General features: G+C 40.5%; 1 protein-coding gene across 2 annotated transcripts; it reads right to left on the reverse strand.

Annotated features, from left to right (window-relative positions):
* On the reverse strand, nucleotides 1-27,723 carry YWHAZ (tyrosine 3-monooxygenase/tryptophan 5-monooxygenase activation protein zeta). 2 transcript variants are annotated; one of them, XM_074577541.1, is made up of 6 exons: nucleotides 27,420-27,723; nucleotides 24,639-24,942; nucleotides 8,385-8,508; nucleotides 4,523-4,686; nucleotides 4,333-4,428; nucleotides 1-1,054 (listed from the first exon to the last, which is right to left on the reverse strand). In XM_074577541.1, exons 2-6 carry the CDS (start codon nucleotides 24,930-24,932, stop codon nucleotides 995-997), a joined length of 738 nt encoding a protein of 245 aa, XP_074433642.1. In that variant the 5' UTR covers nucleotides 24,933-24,942; nucleotides 27,420-27,723; the 3' UTR covers nucleotides 1-994. The 2 variants fall into 2 exon arrangements, with proteins under 2 accessions (XP_074433642.1, XP_074433643.1); XM_074577542.1 differs by lacking the exon at nucleotides 27,420-27,723 and adding an exon at nucleotides 26,234-26,472.

Consider the following 27,723-nt stretch of genomic DNA (forward strand, 5'->3'; position numbering starts at 1 on the left):
TCCATTCATAAAACTTTTATTCCACTTACATCAACTTAATACACATGTTCTGAACAGTTATGCTTGGATTGTTCATGAAAATTTCATAAGACATTAAACAAAGCTAGCCATCATCTCAAGTTATTTCCCTGTTAACTATTTTTACAGCACATGCATGTTAGGCAAGTATCAAAAAAAAAATCACAAAAGCAAAAAACCTAAAAAAGTTAAATACATGGGTTTTTGTTTTACTGCTGTGCTCGATATACAGTGTCATTATGGATATCAAGCAATTCATTTTTTACTGCATCTTTACTTGTACATTTGTTCTTAGGTTGCTTAAACCATTTAAATACAAATAAAATGTGTAGCAAAAATAATGAAAGCAACAGCAGGTAACTTTACAAATAATGGAATGTGAACCGTTTCTCTGTCCTTCTCTAGAGAAAGTTGACTGGGTTATCAAACTGTCTTAAGGAACACTTCAGCTGCAATCAAAGATGTACACTTGATCGGTATATTCCACAGATTTCACATGTTGACTTGACATGCAATATCTATGGGACATCAGTTTATTCACAGCCCTGCGTGCTCCAGCTGGGATACTCATGCTAACTACACCTGTGGCTGCAACTGATTATCCCTTTTTTTTTTTTTCCATCGTGACAGACCAATATGCAAGCAGTTGTCTTTGCTTGACATAGAAAGCTGTTTAAACACTGGCCTTGTGGGAAGCCACAATGTACCAAAAGTACTATGCCAAACATGTAAAACTTGTATAAAAATTTCACAACCCTATATTGGCCACCTCAGATGAAAACAGATAAGTTCCCCAAATGTTAACTGGCTCTATTCCCCTAATATTAAACAAAACCACATGGGAAATATAGAAATCCAAATAGAAGTAACATAAACCTGTCAAATCGTAAACAAAAACTATTTGTGGGACAGCATGGATGACAAATGGTCTACTGTGTAAATTTCAGAATGAGGCAGACGGAAGTTGGAAGGCTGGTTAATTCTCCCCTCCTTCTCCTGCTTCGGCTTCATCTCCTTGGGTATCCGATGTCCACAACTGTTCAGAAAAGAAAACAGAGTAAAACATGTCAGACATTAACTTTTATGACTAATAATTAATAAGGAATTACTAGAAAGAAAGCCTACTTCTTAAAAAAGAATTTTGTAAGAGGTCCTACTAAGCACCATGCGGAAAAAAGCACACATTAACATGAATATATTTCTGGGCTATTACTTCTACACAAGACAAAATGGGAATCTAGTCCTAGGTGCCCCAACCCTACGCTGCATTTAATGAGGAAGTTCATGAACAGGCAAAACCAGAGGCTCATATCCACAAGGCTCACTAAAAGCAGGCAAGAATCAAACCTACAGAAGAGATACAAGAGAATCAGGAACTAAGAATACTTGGTTTCCTGTGGATTTATACCTTCTCCTCAAGTGAGCTTTACACATCGTTCTGAAGGAAGAGCCTCAGTAAAGGTCTCTCTCCACATCCAGCATTAGAGTGAATGCTACCTTTTCTTCAAAAAAAGGCAGCTGAAGTTTATTTTTGTTTTTTAAAAACAAAAGCATTTCACCAAAATCTCTACCCCCTTGGCTCTGTTCAGTCAGTTGTGCTCCCCTTCAGCTCCCAAACTTGGAGGGCAGGGCAAGGAGGGAAGAAAATCAGGCTAAACATGCAGTATGCACATAATCTTGTTTTCAGCTCCCTAAAAATCATACTAAGGAGCCATATATCAAGATTAAGTACAACTAAGGAAACTAAGCATCGGTTCCAGAGCAACACCCAGGGCAAAGAAGTTATTTTGTGAACCAAGTGTGTCACCGCGCTGGTTACTTCCAAACTATTACCAGCCCAGTATGATTTGTAATCTCTCGCTTTATGGAGTTATAGCAGCATTAACCGAATCCTTCATGCTCTATAGCATAAGGTGGTAAAACCCACATACAACTAATTCTCTCTGCTACACTAAAGTCTCACAAGACACTATAATAAATGAATAAATTTTAAAAATCCATCATCAGAAACATTTTATCCTTTCCAGGAGTATAAGACAATAAAGAAACTTGCACAAGACCAGTAGCCTTGTTCTTGCTCGGAACGTAATACATGATATCTGCACTAAATGTTCCTTGCAGAAGGCATTAAGCAACAAGTTTGTTTACTGGAGACAACAGCATATTCGTCAGTGCCCAGCCCCTGCATTACATCCTGTGCTACGCTACATTATTAGAATACTGTGTTATTCTCAACTTCAGTACTATTCTTGTGAGGAACTGTTAGTAAGAACAGTTTTATTAGAATTTTATCAGAGCCTTCTATCCTAAATCCTCACCTCTAGAGTACGTACAGATATATACGTATATATATTTTTATTCATTAAATAAAAAGGGCCTGACTGGTATGAAGGGAGAATTACCAATTGAAAGTATAGTTTAACAAATCTGCTGGGGAAAAAAAAAACCCTTAGGGCTTTTATTTTTTTTAAAAGAAAAAACAATTCAATAAAAGAGCAAAGAAGGAATTATCTAGCAATCCCAGTAAAACAGATTTTGACTTGATATATTGAACAACCCTCTGAGCACTTCTCTGCCTTCAGTCCCTGCTGAGAATAAACACAGACTCTTCTTCAGCCATACAAGGCTCAACGTAAAACGAATCAACAACTGAGGAAACTGCTCCTGCACAGAACTGATCAACATGCTGAACCACTGTCTAAAGCCTTTGTAACAGACTTGCGTAACCGGCAAAACAGACCTTTTTTACATTTATGAAATTCATTGCAGTCTTTCTCAGTCACACATACATCGAAACCTATTTTTCTACCTCAAGAAGCTGTAGAAAAACATGGAATCCATGCACTTGTACAGGTCACGCTAAGCGTTTAAAGCAAGTCATATCATCCATTCAAGAATACGGAATCCTGCAGCTGTCCACAGCTTTCTCCCTTATAATGGAAAGCTCACATCAATTATCAGGCCTACTTCCATAACTCACACACTATGGCAGCTCAGTCCAACTTCTGCTCTTGTATGAAACAATTTGCTTTCCAACTGCTATGACAAGCTTTACATTATTTTCACTGGGAAGCTAGCAATTAAAGTCAGCTTCTATTATCTATTTCAATACTGCCATTCAAAGGACAGCTCTTGAGCAATCTCACACAAGGGGACAGCACACAGAGACACTGAGAGCAATGCCAACCCTGTATCTGTCTCCATTACAGAGTTTGAGAAATCTCTTCCATTTGTTTTGTAAGCAACAGCTGGAACAATCACAAGTAGTTTTTTTCAGTAGTGTTAAGTTGCCATTCTAGTGGAAAAGGTTCCAAGGAACAGAGAAATAAAGTGTTAGAAACAAAAGCAGAAAATACGGCAACTCCAATTTTACAGACCTGTACAACTTTACTTCTAGTTATGTTAAAAGAGGCCCAGCTACTTTGTAAATGTCTCTGATATCAGATGCACAGAATGTGAACAAGGGGTTACATCTGGCAACAAGAAGTGCTTATTTTTTCAGTTCTGGCTTGCAGCTCTCCCTCCCCCAGCCTCAAAGACCGGGGAGTGAACTATGCCATTAATTACACTATTGCATGTTTGCTTACATTTACTGTTTCATTTGCTTTAGATGTTTATCTTTGCCAGTTTTAAAGTTCAAAGCAGGTTAAAAAAACCCCACACACAAGATGAAGATTTTGATTACTCTGACAGAGCAACACAATCTTCATCTATAACTTACACCACAGACAGCTGTAAGTCCAAGGAAAGAAATAATTAAGACAGTTGTTCTACAACTGCCACGGAAATAGCCTGGCTAGCACCGATTCCAATTTCAGCTTTACCAAAATTAAAGCCAAACAAAAATCTCCTAAACAGCTAGTAAGTCCATTTAAAGGCCTGTTATGTTTGTAGTTTTCAGTAGGATCTATTCCTTGCACATGCAATCACACAGAAAAAGCTATATGCAATTTGACATAAGTTTTGACGAGGCAAATGTGACTGTATTCTCAAATGCTGTTTAACAAAAGACAATAGCTTTGCTAGTCACAGTCCAAACTACGTCACTTACTTAAACAAGCTTAATTTCTTGAATAAAAAAAACAACTGAAAAGTTTGGTCAATTTGTCATGTCAGAAAACTGTGTTAATTAGCATGCAGACAAGAGAGACTAGGCAAGAGAAAAAGATGTAGCTCAGAAAGATGGTGTACCTGTAAACTCATCTGTAAGTAAATGACAGGCACAGTTCCACAGCTGAGAATGAACAGGACAGCTCTGGGTGCCACAAAGACCAATCCCATTATTAACAATACGCAAACTTTAATAATACTCACTGTCAAGTTGTCTCTCAGTAACTGCATTATTAGCGTGCTGTCTTTGTATGACTCTTCACTTAATGTATCAAGTTCAGCAATTGCTTCATCAAAAGCCTAGTGTTATAAAAATAAACAACAACTCCATTGGCCATGCGACAAAAGGTTATGAAAATAATATAAACGGATTTTCCCCCCTCCTTAGACTTACCGTTTTTGCAAGGGAACAGGCTTTCTCCGGGGAATTAAGAATCTCATAATAAAACACGGAGAAGTTTAGAGCCAGACCTAATCTGATAGGATGTGTTGGCTGCATCTCCTTTTTACTGATTTCAAAAGCTTCTTGATATGCTTGTTGTGATTGCTCCACTATCCCTTTGGGGAAAAAACAAACACACACAAAACCCACAACAAGTAAGTAATTCACATACTGTTTTCAGACATACAATCAGAACTGTGTTCACGCTTGCATGAACAAAGTATGTTAAGACCAAACGCCAGCGAGTGAGCACTTTACCTAACAAGTTCCTATTTTATGAAGATTTTACTAAATTACATTTTTAAAATATTCAAAAAGCCAAAGTTGTCACTGACTAAATCACAGGTTTGAGTCTCTCCCTGACACCCTGTGACTACTTGTATTTACGAATGTTTGCAGCAGTTTTGCAGCACCTAAGGAATATAAACCCCACCACCTACATGAAAAGGTAAAAAAAAAAAAAAAACAAAACCACAAAACCAAAAAACCAAAAATGGAAGTTTTAACTACACATAGGTTTGATATAGTACCACAATTTCAATGCCTTTAAATGCTGCAAAGCATTACAGATCCACGTTTTAGTCACAGAAAACAAAGGTGACCTTTGCCTATAATGCTGAACCCTTTCAGTAACAGCCATCTATGAATTCCCATTCAAATTGCTTAGCACAGACATTGTGGCATATCTCAACCCGAATTAAATATATTTATTTTTAAAAAGCTTCCAACATAGTTCCATTTCCAATGCAGATATAGAAAGCATTTTTACCTAACTTTAATGTTCTAGTACCTACAAATTTTGAAGGAGAAAAATTAACAATTGGTCTCCTTTTCTAGAGATTAATCGTTTTCCATTCTCTTAATTGATTCAATTGTACAAGTTATAAACGTTTGGTGGAAAAAAACAGCTCTGTGGTGTACTCTAAGATTGAAGAGCTCAACAGCTTCCGTTCTCGCTGAATGCACTTGAACTTATGATCAGACTATGCCTGCACAAGTCCGAGATCCTGGCCCAGCACAGCCCACAAGCTGGACGATGCCCTTGATGACTGCAGGAGGCAAGAGATGCACTAGACGCTGAGCAGAAAGGGACCATTGCTCCTGCACCCTCCAAGGCTGTTAATAGCATCTGAGAAAAAGGTGGGCACGAAGTCATTCAATTCAGATGCAAAAGGATCCCAACCCTAATGTTTCTGGAGCAGACCAGAAACATATCCAGCATCTCTGCAACAGCAGCAGTCACACATATTCAAAAATAAAGGAAGGAATTTTAGGCTAAGGACTTAAAAAGACATCACTGTTTAAGTCAGAATTACTCAAAGTCCGAGAATAACCGAATACCAATATTAAGGATGTCTACCTCTATTTGTTCACCTTTATGTATTCACAAAAGTTAAAGCATTGTATTTTTCTCTTCAACATGGGAGGACACTCACTGCACAATTATTCTACTCTTTGTCCTTTCTACACTCATCACTAATAATGGAGTGCTTCAGAAAAATCAGACAACTTCCTAATACCTTGGAAGTGACCAGAAGTTGGTATATTATGGTTGAGAAGAACCAGATTTACTCTAAGTTCAATTTAGAAATAGTGAGAAGTGTTTCGCTGTTCCCATAATGGAAAAGCTTTAGAAAATGGCACTGTTCAGGAAAGGCAAAACAAGCAAGGTGAAAAATAAGTAACTTCAAGGAATGAAGCCGAGCATTTTATTTTTTAATCATTTTTCTTTAACATACATAATTTCCAAAAGAAAAAAAATGGTCTATTTTTTCCTCATTTGAGAAAATACAGTTACCTTTTGAGCAGTGATTTGGGGAACTTAGTGCACAATTGCATGTATTCTGTTAATTTTTAAATCAGTCAGTATAGAAAAAGTTGCAAGATTTTTAACCTTGAATTCTTTAGAAAGCGTTGTACAGTTCCAAAGTTCAAGGCTAAAGTAGTAGGGTGAAGCACCTGCTTGACATTCCTGTCCATCAGATTGCTGTACGAAACCTCAATTGATAAAATAAACAATGTGGTTTGTGAAGATAAAAATCCAATTCCTACAGTTGGGAGCTTTATACTGTTGCTGTATTTACTGCAAAAGGCTGAAAGAGTACTGTCCACCTAAATTGGCTGTTATTTCCTGAACAATAATTATCAACGGCTCTTCTTCAAGGTCACAGACAACATACAGGAAAAGCCTGTGAGCTGAAATGCCTGGGGGGGGCGAAATCTTAAATTCAGGAGCCATAGCAACTATGAGCTAGATGGGCTTTCAATACATTTTCTTCATCTGGAAACACACTAAAAACTGCTCTGCCAGGAGACTGGGTTACATAAAAATGAACTTCAAAACCACTTTAAACAAAGATTTTCGCAATCTAATTTTAGAGTCTGTAACTTAATCCTCAACAGAAAAAGAAACTTCGGGACTCAAAATATTGTGCCTCCTATGCATGTGAATAGAGATTACTAAAAGGAAAATATAATTACTCTCTGTACAGTACCAGATCTAAAACACTAGTTACACAGACAATTCTGCCACCACCAAGACTGGGTCAGTTTGTATGGAGTATCAAGCATCACAAGTCAAATCAAGCCTTATTATACTAAGTATCTTTATGCAACTCCCTATTATTCAGCATACTGGGGAAACTAGGCTACCCTGTGTACCGTGGATGTAACACATATGCCACAAAGCTACAGCAGACACATCTATGCCCTTGAAATTATTCCAAGTCTGTTTCACCTCTATACCAAGTTTCTGTGAAGTCGCACAGAGGTCTTTCTGTATCATAGTGAGAGAGCAGCACAAGGTCACAGGGGCACCACAACTTCAACAGCACCGCATGGAACCTGTAAGTCCTACAAAAGGTCAGAGTGCTAACAGGCATAAACCACACAGCTGAATGGCTCCCCAATAATCCCTGAAGTTCCAAGTCCATGCATCCAGACTGCCTGCACACTCCCAAGCATCCCATGCACATGGGCTAGCAGAAGCTACCAGACTGGGCTCTGTGCTGCCCTTCAGGGCTGCTCTTCAGGGCATGCCACCACCAGTCCTAAACTGACTCGAGGAAACAGCTTAACAGCTCATTGCAAACAGTGCTATCTAAACATGATGTGTCATTTTGAATTTTGAAGGGTGTTCTCTTCAACTACAGCAGTTAAGCCACCTAATATATTCAGTGCTGTATATTAACTTTTCTAACTAAATTTAGGTGAAGGCAACTTACCTGCAATTATGACAAGCTGCTTACAAGATGATAAAAAAAATTTGAGGAAATAAAAAAAAACATTTGGACATTAAAACTACCATGGTTATGGAAGAAATTTTCCTAACAGTAAGATTAGTTTTATTAATCCTTTTCTTCTCCAGGTGGTTTCTAGTCTCTTTGCTCACTGAACCTATGCAGACTTTTTGTATTCTGTAGAAACGCAGGAGAAACAGCATGAATAAGACTTCAAAAAGCTACAAGACTTTGTTCCCCTGCAAAGAGGTAAAAACCCAATACTCATCCGGGCAGAAGATGCATAAACCTACACTTCAGTGATAAATCAGATGCACGCACACACACATAAGTTGGAGTGGATTTCAAGAGTTTGTGACTGAACATCTGCTCCCTGCTTGCAATGGCAGAGGTACATGGAGATTTTTATAACTCATTTGAAAGCCAATGACCAATGATTTTTCTTCCAAAACCAGAAAGCCTATTACCAAAGAAATGTACATCTAAATCAGAATTATTCTAAAGTCAGTCATGTCACCACCCCACCAAAAGCAATCTAATCTGACAATATTTATCCACAAGCTAACATACAATACCTTTCTTGTCATCTCCAGCAGCAACCTCAGCCAAGTAACGGTAGTAGTCTCCTTTCATTTTCAAATAGAAAACTTTACTTTCTGCTTGTGAAGCATTAGGGATCAAGAACTTTTCCAACAGAGACTAAAAGAGAAAAAAGAACATAGTGTTTTGAACATACATACTTTTACAGAGCACTGAACCAACAATTCAATTATACTACAATCTATTTCAAACTCAAGACAGCTTTACTTTTTGCTTATTTTCTTCACATCCTACATAGCATATTCAACTAAGGAGAACATATTCTGGATCACAATTCCAGCTACAAAAAGGAATGCTGCATGCTGTGACTCGACAGGAGGAAGACTGTGTTAATTTAGCAGATGAGACTTGTATGACCAAAGCAAGGGTTTCTATAAACTGTTGTACAGTACCCTGACAAAAACAAGGTAATCCAAATTGTCTTGGCAGAGGGTACACAATGGAAGAAAGTCTGCATTCACAGAAGATAGTAAAAGGATCTGAAGTATCAGCTGCCAAATCAGAGACCCAAATATCTTACATACACAGGCAATAAATAGGCCTCATTAACCTAGTTCCCATTAACTGGAACACTGTACTGGCATCACCAGCAAGAAACTGCAAGGTGAACCTGGATTCTTGCATTTCCAGACACCCGACAGCCTGACAGTCAGTTGTGTGGCACTGAAAAGGATCATCTATTTGACTTTATGTGCTGCCCTAACAGGTGTTTCCTATATCTTCTGAAACAAGGGTTGCTCTCTGGAGTCACTCCACCAAATCCTCCCTGTGGGCTGCCTGTTAAGACCAGGTTTTTCTAGATTATTCTAACTGCTTATTAAATTAACATAGCAAGTTCCCAGCTGAGGCAGTCATGTAATTTAGCAAGAGTTCCATTATGATGAAAAGAAAAAAGGAAAAAAAATAAATCACCGACTCCAACACATTTAGTCAAATTAAGGTACAAGCTTGTCAAACTTCTTGATATAGAGTGCTTTAAGTCAGACTTTGAAAGAAAAGCCAGTTATTTAAAAGCCAGAAAAAGTGCAGAAGTGCTCTTGAATACTCAAAATTAAATGAGAAGCTGTTACACATACAAGGCTACATAGCAAATAATTTTTTAAAAGAAGTTTTAGTAAGAATTTTTGCATGTCTTTCTTCCCCTGTAGATTAGATGACTGACGTTTCAGTTTTGTCTCACTGTTTTTAACTCATATTTCCAAGGACACCACAGAAATGGACAATCTAATTCAGTTCCAACCCACAGGACGATGGCTGCTTTACAGTACTTTAATCTAGATAGCACCCTGCAGGCTGTGTATCTTACACGACGTACTCCTGGGGCAGGCATACCCTGAATACAGTAAGCTGTAACCACTGTACCGTGACAGAGGTACCTGTGGTACCTGCTCTGCTTAACAGGCCAAATGACATAAAGCTACAGAAAACTATATTCAGTTTTCAGAGAAAATTCAGAGAAAGAGCAAGAAGAACGAACAGGTTTGGTTGGTTGTTTTGTTTTTAATTAAAATACTGCTAATTCATTTTATATAAATCATGAATATTTAGCCTGGTAGCCTCAGCCTTGTGTGAGACCCTTCAAAATGAAGTGACCTGTTGTGACAGCTCTCTCTCATTCCTGTCTCAGCAGATAGGGTAATGCAGAAGTTTGGCTGACAGAAACCAAAATCAAACAAGGTTCGGCCATGCCCATGCTCCAAAGAGATAAAAACCTGTTAATGGACTCTATTAGTTTCAACATAATGGAATGTATTTATTCAATCATCTTTACTATTAGATATTTTCAGTATTGTGGGGGTTGGTATATAGCTTCATTTTATGCAGGGAGACATGGAAAAATACTCAGTGTCCTTGCTTCTTCCCATCTGAACAACAGCAGAGACAATCCTTTGGCAACAAAGAAAACACAACACAAGCATGTCGGCAGCAGCAGCATTTTTATGGATCCTATCAAAAGGGCTGATGAGCTGCCTCACGTGAAGGGCACCCTTCTGGAGGACGTACCATTATGCAAGAAGGGTTCAGAGCCACCTCTGCCCCAGTGTGGCTGGAACGAAGCAGAAGGCCGTAAGGTATATGGGTCACGCACTTCAGCTCTCCGTAACTACTTACACACTCTGTTCTCACCATTAGAGAACTTCAAGATTCACAGCTATGACATTTTTCATCAGTGCCAAGAAACTCTGACTTCAATGTCAAATGAAGGTTCCCAGCTACTGAGAATAAGGCTCCTTATTAGTTTTTCTCTGTAGGGCTGCAATTAAGTCAGGTGTGTCAGTCTGCACCTACCCTTCTGGCACCACGGGGAGTCGCCCTCCTTCTGTCCCCTCCATTAATTGGTCAGACGAAAATATTGTCAGTGATTCTAGAAACTGAAGTCATTCATCATCCACATAGAAGGTTGTTCAATTAAGAAGTACAGCTCTGCTCGTTCCCATAGCGGCAACCAAACTTCCAGACTTAAAACTTCACTTAGGCAACAAATGAGGTGAAGTTCTTTGCAAAACACCTAACTGAATGGGTGAATTGGACCAGCAGACAGAGAAGAGGAAAGACTACCAAATGAGATAGTCTTTCTAATCAGATAGATACTAACAGGGCAACAGCAGCTCGGACAGTGCGTAAACCTTGTATTGAAAAAAAGTTTTAAACCCATACCTAATTTAGGAGACGGACAAACTAAGAAAATCCTGTTGAACAGCTATTCATAGAATATAGCCTATGCAAAGAGGCTCTGACTCTGAGACTGCGCTGGTAGCTTGCTCATATCTGGATGAAAGGCTCTATTCTATACAAACAACACGTAGGACTGGTAGGCCACATATCTTTGGAAGAATTTTATTTATGCCAAATACTTCATAAATAGCAACAACAAAACCTGAAAGCAGATTAACATTTAAAAGCTAGCATGTGAAATTACTGAAAGGAGATCTCTCCCCTATTATTTATCTAGTACTATATATTCAGTTTCTGCTGTTTGTACCAGTCTTTTTAGTTCAGGATATATTTTCTTTTACTGGCGTAAGCAAGCATAAAACACTCCTTTGAAGTTAGCCTGAAGATTCAGGGTACTCTGATTTATCCTAGAGATTGGCTGTGAAAGCTGCAGTCTGTATGGAGGTGGTGTGGCTACAGAAAGGCATACAGATGAGACCAATAAAACTACTGACCTTTTGGAGTTCAGTTACAGAAGATAACGTAAAATGCTAGGCATAATGAAAGGCATAACCAATCTAACACTTTGTTATCTTATGGGGAATATCTTTTTTTTTTTTTTTAAATAGCTTTAACCGCAAGGCTCCTCTGGAAGACACAATTTTTTCCACATGGAAGACTATCTTTAAGACTATATTTAAGTCCTATTGATGGCTTCTGTTTGTCCAAAGCAGAATAAACAGAAACAAGAACGGTTCCGATAGTACCACTAATATATGCCTACCTTCTCTCTCCATTACCAGTTGATATGACAATGATTATCAGTACAGAGCTGATAACCATATGGCCCACTAAAGTGCTAACAGCTAGTCCAAGATTGTACCAATAAGCTGATCTGTAATGACTAAGTTTGTTGGGTGATCTGCATCACTGCGATGCATACAACACCCTGACAACTGGAGTCCACTCAGCACGGGTATATTATAGCTACATGGTATGTAGCTAAGCCCTCATGCTCATTCATGACATTCCTGCTATCGTGCCAGATTCCCGTCCATTTTTGATATATACTAATACGCACTAACTACAATTCCATGGGCAGTAATTACAGTGCCTCAATCAGAATCTAGTAGAAACAGCTTTTTAAACAAAATCAAAACACCGCTCCCTGCCCCCAAAACCCCACAACTACTCAGCCGTAACTGTCAGAGCTTTTAATTTGACAGCAAGAATCTAACTGCTGTGAAACAAACCATAGCATTGTAGTCAATTAGGCAGATGCAGCAGCATCTCAGAGCACTTTTCAGCCAAAATCTGTAACAGCTTGTACGACTGCTTCTAATACTTTTCATAGCAAAGTCATACACAGTCTTTCCAGAAAGACTTAATGGAAAATTATTACTTTAAACACCCCCCCACACACACACACACGCATGTACTAAATTTGAATACCAACTCTTACTAATATGTTGGCCGTTAAAAGATCAGGCTTCAACACTTCACATCTGCCAATTGTGATTACGACTAAGTTAACAGCTTTCTGGTACCCTGAACTGGGAGAGACAGCACATTCGAACTCAGGAGATGTCACCTATGCTCACACATACCTAGATAAGAAATCTCATAGATTTGGTATGGTCCCCCATCCCCAGCAAGTATGCACTAGAGAAAAGTCTTTGTCTCCAAAAACATAACAGAGGTTGCATGCACACAGCTTCGTTATTCTACTGGCAAACTTCAGTCCTGGCTTATTTTAAACACTGAACTGGTACGAGATTTACTTTCATCATTCTTACACACGTTCTTTTGCCAGAGCAGGACACAGTCAAGAGATGGCAACATTAAGCACACTGCATTTGGTGCCTATTTTGATGAAAGGCCCTATGGACTTGTTCCTGTGGTTTTGCAAGATGAAGTCTGAAAGCTAAAGTCAAACTCAGTTAGGAGCGTGAAGGAAGCACAACAAGCAGTAATTCTGTGTTACAAAAAAAAAAAAAAAAAAAAAAAAATCAAACCCCAACACCCAACCCTCTACAAAAAGTCTGCCTGCTTCTTACTACAAGTAGACATGCTTCAGTTTGTCACGTTGTGGTGACAACTTCAGTTGAAGACAGGAAGCCAACCCACAAAGACTTGAATAGTCCTTTCCTGACACTTGAAGCCTACAACTACCCTTCTTTTAAAAGCATTTGCTTACATCTTTGGCAAATGAATTGTGTGGGTCAGAACACTATTCCCAAATTCATAAGAGCATTAAAATCAATGCCTCAGTTTTGCCTTGTTGCTTATAGTTCTGTGCGTATTTCCCTTTATTAAAGGCTCAGCCTCAGCACATGTTATTATTGCCTGGGAACTTTAGATAATTATTAATAGACTTGAGGATTGCAACAGCGCCAATTTTCTATTTAAGATATTTCTCTCCTGACAAACAGGAGAATAAGAATAAATTCACCAGATTCTAGAAAGATGTAGTTTTAAATAAGCAGGTATATATGGTTAAAGTACTGAAAGCAAGAAACTTTGTTTTTAAATACCAAAAATTGATTATTAAGATACATTTTTGAGTAAAAACTCTAGAACTATCGAAGAAACAAAACGATATTGCTCTTGCACGGAAGAGCCAAGCCGCAGAATGGCAAAAATCTAGAAGAATACACTGATAAACATTAGGTAGTTTAAACAGTATCAGTTTTGCTCAGAGCTAACAAGGCAGGCCTTATGTTTTCATGCAGTAACATAGTTACGATGTTATTTCTAGTTTTGAAAATAAGTTACACAGGAGTATTAGCTGAACTTTAATTTACATGTCATCCATCTCTAGTATATCGCATGGGGATGAAGATGGCATGGAAGAACTCTTTGTGTTTTAAATTAATGGAAAACATGAAAGAAACGTTTTTGTTTTTTTTTAACTCAACCTGAAATCTATTTCACGCTAACTGACGACGGCCTAATATTTTCATGAGTTAAGCAGCATGCCACTATCTTTCTCCAACATATTACAAGAATACAGGACAGATTGTACTGGCTGACAGGACTCTTCTGTCTACTAACCTACCTGCAACACTTGCCCAAAAGAGGATACCATTGGAAAAATACATGAAGAAAGCAAGAAAATGTCATGCTCCTCTTAGCCTCCATCAATGCCTAAGGACTTCCTGAGCCAGATGTGTTTTCTCTGAATGTAGTAACCTTCAACAGGCTTCTCATCCACATTCCACGCACTTGTCCAAACTCCCCTTACATCAACATAACCCTAATACCCACAATACACTATGGAGAAGAAGCTGGAGACACTTGACTACCTGCACAGGAGAAAGTGGTACTGTTGTCTTAAACCTACTTCCCAGTTTCATTAAAAAAGAAATTTAGCTTATAAAAGCACTGGTATTCAAGTCTGCATTTGTTTTGAAAGACTACCAGATAATCTCAGGCTATTTGAAGAGTTTCAGTACCATTCCCAAATAGGAATCCAAAGCCCCTGCTTTTGATTCACACCATCCAGGTAGCTATTTACTTTATTCTTTACAAAGGAAGAAGGTGAGCAGAGGAGGAGGGAAAGGAAAATAAGAAAAGTGTGATGGATATTAAGAAAAAGGACATCCAGCTGAAGCCCTGTGTTAGAACAAGCAATAAAATTACAGTCTATTGAATCTTAAGATTCAGCTTTCCAGATACATCAAGATACATCTACCAACAAGGAGCATGAGTATTTTAAAGAATTACACATATGTAACTATCAAGTGTACTTAGGTAGGCATTCAAAAATATTGATTCAGATCAGTGTTTCCAGGTACACACTTTGGAGGAAAAGCTACATGTACTTGCTTTCACCAAGTGGAACTCGCTAACCAACCAGCACAGTAACTGCAGCACACCTTTGTTAAAATGTTCTTTTACAGACTTCTATTTTGATGACGAAGTTATCAAAGTAGGCCACCTGTGTTGGACAAGTTCAAGATGCCTATCACTCCCATAAAAAGCTAGTGTGTCATTTTCCAGGTATGTGTTCTGTGCCTCAGCACCACAGTTAGGAAAGTTACTTGGGCTATAAAACAATACATGCAATCAGCTGTACTGTAGACTGGCACACATGCTACAAAGAGTTTAATTAAGCTATCTGTGGACAGTAGAAATTTTATTTACACACATCTATCTGAATTGTTGGAGGGAAGTGACAAATATTTGTATTTTTAAGGGGAGTATTTTTAGACAATTCCTTCCCAAACCCAGGCTGTTTTGAGACAGGCTCATTATGCTGCTTCTGATTACAGTTCTATGCAGATCAGGGCTCTGCAACTGCTGCCTCATGGGTGACCTCCAACCCTCTTGGTGGAAAACCAAAAGGACTGTTCTACTGTCAGCCTTATACTCCAGCCAAAAGCAAAGCCTCTTGTTTAAAGTTAGCTACAGGTTTCTATGTATTCATTTGCTCACTAGAACAGGAATACAATAAAATCTGTCAAATACTAGTGGCTGCTGTGGTACCGGAGATCTCTCTGGTAAAACATCTGCTGAAGAAGGAAACAAGCCTGCTGCCTGTTCTCAGTAGCAGTTATTCACTCTTCCCATCAAATTGGCTGCCCACAGAAACAGACAGCAGCAGAAGTTTGAAAAAGGTGAGAAGGCTGGCTGGAAGAGATGAGGTAAGAACGATTCCTCCTCTTAGCAGGGGAGGAATTCAGAATTTGGGACAAAGGACTTTCACTGGCAGGAAGGAATTTGATTGTGGAGTTCAAACAACACTGGGAAGATGTGACATGCACGGGGACACCCAGGATTGACAAGAGCAGGGAAAAGGTACACTTGATCAGACATTTTGCTGTAGTCTATCTGGTAAAGACCTAGAAAGGGAAAAAAAATGGAGGATATGAGGCTTAAGTAATAAGAGAGTAATTGAAAAAAGAACTAAAGGAGAAAAGGGAATCCTGTATAACAGGAAGAATGGCAAGAAATTTTAGCTTATGAAAAAAAGTACTATTAAAACAGTCTGAATGTGTTTCTTTAGAAAAGGGAAAAAAAAGCAGTATCACATATGGACAAGCAAACATGGAAGAAGTAGGACACTCAGAAAAAATTATCTTCATGCTGACACGTATGCTGGGGGATAGAACTAAGTCAGTAAGAAGTAGGTGTATGCACTAAAACACCTACAGGGTGCTTAGAGGGAAGATATGGCACTTAAGGACAGACATACTACTGGTCTGCATAAAAAGAAAAGGATTGGAACTGAGACAACGAGGAGCAGTATCTCAGTTCACGTTTTTACAGCCACACACGTAGCTCTCCTTGCAGATCTACCCTCCCCAGCTTAGACTATCACGCCCTTTACTAGCTTATTGCTCCTACCACTCTGCTTTCCAATTAGTATTCATGGCAAGGGAAGCAAATGTGCTTAATATCAGGATACACTCTTTGAGATAACTCAAAGATTTTATAAGTCCTTCATCCCAATCATCACAGGTTTTTAACAAAGTATGCTTAGCAAACACATGACAGTGAAGGAATCAGATTCTGAAACATAGGCAAAAATACCTCTCTGGTTTAGTAACCAACTCTGAGTAAACTCATACGAAAGGCAGCAGCCAACAAGACACTTAACAAAAAAAATAATTAGGATTAAAGTATTTAATTTGTTGAGGCATCACTATAGACATTAATATACAAACCAGTCTCTGCTGAGGATCAAAGCCAATGTGCAATTTTTAACTTTTTTTTTTTGCATCACCTCATTAATTTATTTCTTGACTATTGGGGACTTGCAACAAAATGGAACGGTGCCAAATGCATCTATCATTATTCTTTGAAGAAACAGAGTATCTGCTGAGAAACTTGAGATAATACAAAATTGAAACCAAATAAGTTGGATGAGAAATTCTGCTAGACAGGTAGGTCTAAGCGACAGCTGTTGTGTCTGTACTTGAATCAGAACACGTTCTAGCTGTCTTAAGATGCTACAGGTCTGGTCTCTGAAGAAACACCAATAAAAACCCCCACAAACATGATGTAATCCTTTTTATCCTTGGTAAGAAACAGAAATAGGAACCATTTTTCTTTAGCAGCTTGCACTCTGAGAAGATCTGAAACCTCCTGAAGTAGACTATATATCTATTAGGAGTTCATTATAGCATAGAATTGTTAATTAACAAAAATGCCATTTTGTCAATGTAAGCCTGCCTTGCACTAGGAGAATCTGATCAGTTAGAGATCAGATTCCTGCTGTTATATTTTGTCACCTGCATAATCACAAAGGGTATCAACACCCAGAAAAAAACCCCAACAAAACAACAACATACAACTGCTAACTCATTTGAGCTGCATTAAATCTGATAAAAAAAATAAAATGTTTACGGTTCATCTCAGCAGCAGCACTACTTATTATTTCTTATTAGAAGAGGCATTGCTGTCAGATTTCAAGAAAAATAAACAACTACACAAGAGCTGACGTTCAGTAAAAAACAAGTTTAAAAAATAATCACAATCTTAATGGTCTCCAACCAGCTTTAATAGCACAAGCTTTCTCAAACTATTTTGAAATAGTAGTCAACTACTGCCTGAATGGATGACCAACTCAAGTTCAGGGCCAGGAATCGCTGTGTCTGCCTACAGCAAAGAACGAGTAAAGCATTTGAAAACCTGTTTCGGAAACATGTATTTCTGTCAAATGCACGATAACAAGACAGAAGTTTCCAGAGAAAACCAGAGATGGTGTGGCATCTGTTTATACAGATGTACAGAGATAATACACTAACTGTTCATATTCTGAATTTTGTATTTCTACCACTTACAGTTTTCACAGGCACAGTAAAAGCTGGTATCTTAACAATACAGCATTTCTACTCTTAGTCTTCTAAGTAACCAACCAGCGAAAAAACACAGCAGCTTCACAAAATTACAAGTACACGCAATGAAGTTCTTGCTTCAACAGCACAGAAGGAGACTGTCACAGGTGACTAAACTTACTTTATTTTGCTGCTTAGAACTGCATATCAGCAGTAAGTGCTTAAAGTACTTGAACACTGAAGGTTGCTGTCAAATTAAGCAAGTTGTTCCTTGCATGCTTTTGAACAGTGTAAGCACTATGTACTTTTTTCTTTTTAAATCAAAGCCAATTACTGAACATTAATGCCAAGTGAAATTAATACAGCAGACTATTTGTTATAGTAAAGATTTGTTCTACTTCCAATAAATGCAAGAGGACATAGACATATGTATATATGTGTATAAACATGCGTGTGCATAGCTAATAGAAGTATAAAAGGTAACAGCATGTTTACATATTTTTTTGCATTTATGCAGAGCACCTTAGCTGATTTTATGATAAACGGGTACAAACACACCTATCAACATTACAGATGCACTTCTTGCTAAGATTAATAAGTACTAGCTCACCTTTGCTCATGCACCCCAACCACCAATAAATTACTTCTATACGCTGCAATCTAAAATCCTTTCAAACATGAGCTGAAGTTTCATATATTTACGAACAATTACATGAACAATGTAGAATAAATAAAAACCAACACAAGTCATCTCATATTTGAACTGATCCGTGAATGACATTTTAATTCTCCAGCAAGATTCAACAGTTTTTCAAGTTTAATTTGCTTAAAAAAGATAGAACATTTGCTCAAAAAAAAAAAAAAAAAAAAAAAAGGAAATTGCTCTAGTTTAGGCAGTGCTTTCAGTGCGGGGGGGGGGGGGGGGGGGAAGCCAAAACCAAAAAAAACTCCCATAAAAATCCAACAGCCAAAAAAAAACAACCCCAAAACCCCGAAGGAGTGTAGCTACAACCAGGAAAGTGATTAAAGGATTAACAAAGTGAAATCATGAGGTTGATGCGGATTGCCTCAGCCTCCTACCTTCAATAGATGTGAGCAATTACACCAGCCAAACCTTAACTGAAAAAGCTAGACTCAAGAGTTAATCAGAAGCTTAAAGTATAACCATCCTTGGAAGTTAGTAAACCCTGGCTACATTTTGCTCTGTGATATTAAAAAATCCATGCAAAGAAGCATTTGTGAACCAGAGGTACTCACATATTTTCAAATACACCACTAGCGCATTACCAATTACCATCTTTTAATAAAAATTTTAACAACATAAGATGACATCTTGAGTTCTATGTCCAGGTTTGGGCTCCACAGTACAAGAGATACATGGATATACTGGAGTCCAGGGAAGGCCACCAGCATCATTACGGGGCTGGAGCACATGATGTACAAGGCAAGACTAAGAGAGCTGGGTTTCTTCAGCCTGGAGAAGAGAAGACCAGCAGATCTTACTCCTGTACACAGCTGCCTAGAGAAGATGGAGCCCAACTCTTCCTGAAGGTCTACAGTCACATGATGAGAGGCAGCAGACAAATTGTAACATGAGAATTCTGATTACATACAAAGATTATTTTTTTTTTCTTAACCGTAAGTATGATCAAATATTATGACAGGCTGTCCAGAGAGGTTGTGGAATCTCCATCCTTAAAGATATTCAAAATTTGACTGACAAGGCCTTGAGCAATGCAGTCTAACTGGATCTATTCTGAGCAGAGTTGAACTAAATGACCTCCCTTCCAACCAAAATTAGTCAACCAAAACAACTTAAAATAATCAGGACTAATTGTTTCAAAACAAAGATTTTGGGCAACTAACTCCTAGATTTCAAGAAATTAACCACCCCTCTTCTGCAATCAACATTCTGCAAATAGAGGCTTCTACAAATACCTTCCCTTCTTTTCCAAAAACATCAAAAAAAGGACACAGATCTCAAAGACAGAAACAAAGTGCAGTCAAAAATAAAAAAAATCAAGCATGCCTGAAGGAGTCACAGAACTAAAGGTAGCAATTTTCAGTCAGAACATTGAATTTTTTGTTAGTATTGGGTATCTTCATAGCACAGAAGGTTGTGTAGTATAATCAGTCACACGAGCTCATAAGCAATCTACTTGTTAGCACCACTCAGTAGGTTAGTTGTGCTCTTTGACCATGAGGAGGACACACTGAACATACAAAGGTTGACAAAATGCTCACACGTGCATGTCAAAAAGCATATGGCTTTCTATAGGACAGAGGACTACATTTCCTAATCCTGTCATTAAGAATTAGTGCAGAAACAGGTTTTATAGATGTTAGCATAGTAACCTATTAGATGTTTGCAGGCAAGTAGAAAATAGTCCCACAGTAATTTGAGTATGACTGCAATAGGCAATAATTCTGTGGTATGTTCTTTAAAAAGCCATTTAGATGCATTCTAAATGGCATTATGCTCCCTTCCCCCCAGTGAACTGCAGCCCCACGACAGGTTACTAAACCTTCTCCTACTCCCCCCCAAAACAACATACATAGGAAAGAATTGCAAACATAGTCACTTAGCTGGCATTTAACTGCACCTTCTCTTCTCACAACAACTACCACTTCTAAAAAATGAAATATCCATAACAAGCGCAAAGAAAACTGAACAGTGTAAGTACACAAGGAGTACCATTTTACACTTCTGAGCATGAAGTTAGGAAGAAGTAACATGGCGAAGCAAGCAAAAAATTCATATTATTGAGAGGTCCTGAACAGCACCATTACCCATATTCTGACAGGGAGGGAGTGGGAAAAAAGTACTATGTAGCAGTACCTATGTGTGACAGTAACTCTGGAAGGCTGAAGGGCAGCCAAGGTTTCAGGAAGCTCTCTAGACCTTAAAGGGGAACAACTGAAACGGAAAACAGTGAAACAGAGCACTCGGGCACTGCAAGCAGAGATTTACTTCAGGTATGACTGTGGGGAAACCTGTCAGGAGGAAGAGATATCACCCAGAAGACTGGGCATGGGGGAAGAACATGGGAACTCTCACACAGGGTTCACTTCGGGGACTATTGCTGTACGGCACAACCTAGGGAAGAAAGTGTAACTGTCTTGAATTACATTCATACTAAAATAAAGATAGCCATTCGTGTTTTAAATGATTAGTTTTGCATTTAGCTCATGTCAGAAACTGCCTGAAAGCTACTAGTATAAAGCTCCTGAGAACTTCTAACATGCAAGCAGTATCAGGTGTTAGCTATTCAGAGACCTCTCCATAAATTCTTCTCTGTACTTCAGAATCCTCATTATCTGAAAAATTCATCTTACTACAGATTTGGACCACTTCAGCTAGAGCTCTGTTTCCAATTAACTGCAAAAAGCGTTTTGAAGAAAATCCACACCTGTTACATTAATAACAATTTTTATTATGGAAATGACAAATAAAAGATCATTATACTGGTATTTTAGACAGACCTTCCTTTCTATTATAGAAAGTGAAACAGGATGTGAAGCACACAAGTAGCTAGCATGAGGAAAAGTACTTAACAAAAACCTTAATTTCCTGTATCAATATGAAATTTCTGAGGCTGGAAGTTTTCCATAATATGCAAGTACATTTAAGATGCTCGTGTATGGCAATGTATGTCCTTCCCCCCCACTCCCCCATTATTCGTGAAGGATTTGGAAATTCAGTCTTTATTGTTACAATGCAAGGAACTCATACTATGCACAACGTGTCACAACTATTTGCAGTTTATCAGCACCACCAGACCAACTCCAAACTGGAGATGGTTATACTACACCTGAAAATACTCCAGTGTATACCTGACAGAACTGGTGCTAGACCAAGAGATTTGAGGTATCTCCTCTTTGTACAGCAGCACAGAAAAGGACAAGTTCAGGATGTAGATGCTGGCTTTTCCTGCTACAAGGTCAGCGTAAAAGAGAAAAATAAACCATTGGACCTGATCCACATAACCGCTAAAATTTTTATCACTGAGTCAAATAGTTACGAAGTGAGAAAAAAGTCCAGCATTAATTGCCCTTATTCACTCTGTAAGTTAGTGGAACAGCTGGGAACAGAAGCCAGGCAGAGTTTGTATACTCTGTGTCTACTGGATTAGAGGAGCTATTTCTTCCATTCCATAGTAATTTGATTCCAACAATCGAGGGAAGAGAGCGAGAAGCTGCAGAAGAGCCAGCTTTGGCTACATTCTGCTAGTCACAAACACGTTCTCTTAATTGGTTTACTCCCTTCAACACTGAAGTTTGGACACCAGTTACTTCCAGGCTCAGCTGTGATGCAGCACCCCAGGGTATTAAATATTACTTAAGAGCCTAGCAGGCAATTGAAGACACAACAGCTCAAACAGACTCACAGTCTTAATAAAAGATACAAAAGTTTTGGAGATGCTTTTGTACTGTAATTGATAAGGCTCCTGACTGAAAGCTTTGAAAGTCTGTTAACACTTCAGGTCCTATTAATGACATACTTCACACCAACCAAGATTTGGTAAGCCTTGTTTTTTCACTTCTGTGAAGAGTTATAGACTAGATTATGCTGTACAAAAACTACAGAGGATCTTGTGGGGGGAAAAAAAAAGCCACCCTAGTTCTATGTTTGCACTTAGCATTGTGCAGACTCCTGTTCATAAAAATCAATTAAATATGTTACCACAGTTCTTTTTTCTCTGTTAAACCATAGTGGCTATCAAATAAAGCAATACAGTCAGTCATGTTTCTAGGTTAGTAAGAATGCATGTGAACAGAATATTCCAACAAAGAAAACAAGAATATGTTTTAAAATATAAACCTAATTTTTTAATGTAATTAGCAATGTCAAAGGTGGTACATGCCACCTGAAAGCATTTTTAAATCCTATCCCTTGAATAAAAAAAAAATAAAGTTTTTTTTTTTCCTTTTGAACTTAAGTCTAAAAAAGTAGTTTAATTACTACTAATCACTGCCTAAGGCATTGTTTTTTTTATGGATAGTAGTTTTTCCTTAATCTATTAAGAAAAATTGGAGTGGCAACACTGAAGATTAGTAAGACATTAGCTTCCTAAAAGTAGTAACATGTCAAAGAATAGTAACTTCTTTGAATAATGTACATATCTCTCATTAAACACAGAGAGAAGTTCAAGTCCATTTTGAGATTCAGAAGATTTAACAAGATTCCCTCTCGTGTTGCCCCCATCCTAGATACTTTAGCTGCTGCAGCAAATTGAAAAACTGGGGTTTTTAGTTTTTGTATTTAGCATGCACAACAAAAGCTAGTTTCACCTCAATCTGGTTTCCATTATCAGAAAAAAAAATTAATTGGAAACACTAAGTTCTTCTAAAAGGGTGTTTTTAAGCCCAATGACTTAATTAAAATGATTTCTTAAACCCAAACGTAGTTTACAAAAGAATTTCAGATCGCTCTGAACTGAAAACATCCACCCCTGAGGACTTTCACACTAATAAAGTAAATTAATTAATTTTAAAAAGAAATAATAATAAATTAGAACGCCAGATTTGGATCCTTATTTCCCTGGCTTAAATAGATGAGCCACCACTTAACAACACAAGAACTAGTAAATCAGTTCTTTCCTATGTACGAGTTGGGCATTTCCATTTTCATAGTGGAAGTTTAAGAGTTATCCTTACACAAGATAACAAGACATACGAAACTGGGTGTGTTACAATAACCATGGAAGCCAGCCTAAACTGGAAGCCAGGACTCAGAGTTATCCATGCCGACTTTTACACACCCTTGGAGAACCAGTCTTCTAGAAGCAATCATCACCCATGTCATTTAGTTATCTTACAAAGCAAGCAAAATTTATGCTACTCATTGATCTTAATTTTTGTTTGACATCAGATCTTCAAGCACATACTTAGCTATTTAACACTTCCCTCATATCACATGTCATTCTGCCACCTCCAGGTACGTGATCCCTCATCACATATGGGATGACACACCAGCAGGGTCCACAGTGGACAATTCTATTGCTGACAGTAACATCTACCTCACAAGTGGCTGCAGGACTGGATATCCCTTAGTTCTGTGCTCACTGAAGCACCACAGGTGTATGCAGTTGAAAAAACCCTGACAATCTGGAATAAGCATTTGGAAGAGGTTTGGATTTCATAAACAAGTCTCCTAATGAAAATATAGGGTTGTTTGCCAGGTATACGCACATTTTAACATAACTACAAGCCACAGAAAATGTCTAACTTGAACACCCTTGTACTTTGCTATTAAAAATTTAAAGTTTAAGAGGGTATCACAGCATTTCTACTGCCTCTTCCTGCAGACGATTTTCTGCATGGCTGAGTCATAACTAACATTACATCATCTTACCCAGGGAGGGGCACAATTTCCGTAGAGTAAGAACTACCTCTTACAACTAGAGCAGCATATAAAAGTTGCAGAAATCAAAGCGATCTAGGACACAAATACTGCACTGAGGGGGGAGGGCAGGGGAAAAAACCGCAAACTAAACCTATATCTAGTTCAGTCTCAAAGAAATATGTTGACTTTTCATACCTATTACTTTATATACAATAATGTTTCATCATGTCTCCAAATTCACTAGCATTCATAACTATGATGATTTGTATATAAATAATCAATATACTAGAAGGAAAGAAAAGCCAAGACTTTTTAAACCTTGTCCTTCAGAAACAGCATAGGAGACCATAGCTTTACTAACAGACTAGAAGTAGTCCCAGAGAGCCCAGCACCATTTACCCTGCAACTCGAAGTAAAAATGCATCAACAGTTTCATTATTTCTCACCAGCACATCATTGCAGATGTCTCTTAGCTCAGTCTCAATTTTCTCTCTGTATTCTCGAGCCATCTGCTGTTTTTTCTCAGCGCCTTCCGTCTTTTGTTCAATACTTGAGACGACTCTCCAAGATGACCTGCGGGCTCCTACAACATTTTTATAGGCAACAGAGAGAAGATTCCTCTCTTCGTTGGACAACTCGGCTCCTTGCTCAGTCACAGACTTCATGCAACTTGCCATGTCATCATATCTTTCAGCCTGCTCAGCCAGTTTGGCCTTCTGCACCAGCTCATTTTTATCCATGCTGATATTTCTGAAGAGGAAAAATAGCGAGGCATTATTCAGACATTGACCAAGGACAAAGGTGTTTTAACTTCATATGCAGAGCAACCATTCTCTAAGTAGTTCGGAACTGTAAAGCTACAACAGAAATCCAGAACACAAGGCAAAGAAACACTCAATGCTCTAACACATGAATATGTGGATTGAAGACTTAGTCACTGCTTCCTCCTGAAGAATTGTTAACTTTAAAAAATATGTTATTATTTTAATAAATGCAAACAAAAGCATCCAAAGGTGAACCGAAAGCAAATCATTCCCATCTTATGTGCATAAACGATTCTAGTCCTTTGCCATTGTTCTCTCTTAAGACTACTTTCAAGCTGCAGCATGAACTGCATCCAATTATCAATATAACAAAGTCGACAAAGAAAATATCCAATAGTAAGTTTTTCACAGGAACAGACCAAATAAAGTGCAGACAAACAGTACCAGGCAACTCTCTATGCCTTAACAGAATCTTACAGTTACATGCAGAAAGACTTGGCACAGGCAAATCAAATCCCACACTGGATGTTACAGTCATCATCCACCAAATATCTAAATTTCAAGGTGTACACCCTTCAGCAATGTTAACTTCCTCTCCCAAAATGGGATACAGCAGATGTTCTGAGCAAGGTAGTGCTCTCAGCCTGAATGGCTATGCTTTCAGAGACAAAAGGAAATTTCACTATTTAAAAATATTACTTTGACATCAGTATTTGAGATAGCACAACCTGTCTGAGATGCTTCATAACCTGCATCTTATCAGCACTTTAAAAAAATAAAATCAAGCTCTGCTGAACTGAGATAATGGGATTTTTTTTTTTTGGTACATCAGGAAAGAATACTCTCCCGTTACACCCCCATCCTTTTCTGTATCTTGACTCGATCATTTTGAAACCCTGGTAATGTGCTTTGGGATATATGATCCTTTAAAGTCTGACTAGCTTATTAAAGCAAGAACCAATTTTGGTTATGTATGCTTTATGTATTTCTGTACATTCCATACACAACAATCCTGCATCTTAAGCTTTAACCATTAACCTTTTTGTCGTTTCATATGAAGTTGCCGCAAACAATAGCAGCACTATCTTCCATTTAGGAACAAATTAAGCACGTCTTAACGTTCCAGCCACCTGAAAGGGAAAGTTTTAGCAGCTCCTACCCCCAACACGGGGGTACAGCCTCAGCGGCTCCGCAGCGTTCGCAAAGGCGCGTTGAGAACTTGACCGCACCGCGAACGGCGGGTTAAGGAGCCATTTTAAGGCAAGGTTTTGGCTTACGGTTATTTACCACCCGGCGTGATCTGGGCGAGGGTGGTTAAAACACCGGCCCCAACGCCGGTGTACCGGGTCGCCCGCAGGCTGCTACGGCAGCATCTTTCTCCGGTAGCCACGCCGCCCGTGTCCTTCCCGGTGGCCGAGGGCGACCGCCCCGCAGGCGCGGCGAGGGCTGGGCGCTGCCCGCAGTTCCCCCGCCGGCGAGGTGACAGCAGAAAATGGAGCGGCCCGGGGGAGGGAGGGGAGGGGAGGGGCGGGCGGGGCGGCGCGGCCCCCCGGGGCTCAGGCGGATCGGCCCCGGGCCGCCCCTCCCCGCGCCGCCGCATCCGCCCGCCGCGGGGACACCGAGCGCCTCGCCGGCCGCCTTTGTCATGGCGGATCGGCGCCGCAGCCCAGCCCACTTTCAGCGCGCGTTAATCCCGCTCACCTCCGCCCAGCGCCGGGGGCGGCGGCGGAGGAGGATGCCGCGTCCCCGCCTAGGCAGCGGCCGGACGAGGGGAAGCCCGCGGGCCAAGCCCCGCGGGACCAGGGGGTGTGGGGGGGCGGTAGAACGAGGGGGCGGCGGAGGAGGAGGAGCCCCTACCCCCGTCCCGGGGGAGCCGCCGCTATCCCCAGACCCCTCGGGGGGGTGCGAGAGGGAGGATGGGCGGAGGCGAGCGGGGGCGGGGGGGAAGGGAAGCGCTCCCGACCGAGGGGCGGCCGCTGCGGCTCTTCCGCGCCCGGGCAGCGCTCCCGGCGGGAGACCACACCCAGCGGCGGCCGCCCGCGCCCCGGCCCCCCGCCCCCGCCCGGCGGAGGCGGCGCAGCCCCCCTCCTCCCCCATTCCTTCCTCCCTCCCCAGGGGCGCGGGGTCGCCCCCGCCCGCCGCCCCACGGGCGGGGCCCTCACCTGCCGCCCCCTCCCCCGCCCCGCCGCCCACCGGCGGCTCTCCCCCTCCCCCGCTTTTCCTTCCTCCTCGCCGGCGGGGAGGGGCGGCCGCGGCCTCACCTGCGCGGCCCCCACAACGGCCCCCACCGCCCCGCTCCCTCCTCGCGGAGCCGCCCTACCGCCGCCGCCGAGGCCGGAGAACGAGGAGGGCGCGGGGGGGGGAGATCGGCGCTGCCCGCCGGCCGCCTCGTTCGGCCCCCACACCCCCGCCGAGCCCCCGGGGGCAGGGTGGCGGGGCGGCGGCGCGGCCGGGCCCCGTTACCTGTGGGCGGCGGGAGCGCGGCGGCGGGTGTCTCGGGGCGAGCGGGCGGGCGGCCGGCGCGGACTGTGCCTGTCTGGCGGCTCGCTGCGCTGCAGCCTCTCTCCCAGCGCCACACACGGCGTCTCCGCCAATCAGCGCGCTGCAGCGGCACGGGCAGCGCACCGCCCGTGACGTCAAGCCGGGGCCATGGCAACGGCGGAGGCGCGAGCGCCGAGCCCGCGCAGCCCCCCCTCTCCTGTCGTCCCCCTCCCGCCGCGCGCCGCAAGGGCGGAGGCCCCGCCAACCGCCGCGGGCGCCGGCGGCG

The sequence above is a fragment of the Larus michahellis genome, chromosome 2 (assembly GCF_964199755.1).
Source record: "Larus michahellis chromosome 2, bLarMic1.1, whole genome shotgun sequence".
In the NCBI taxonomy this organism is placed as follows: Eukaryota; Metazoa; Chordata; class Aves; order Charadriiformes; family Laridae; genus Larus; species Larus michahellis.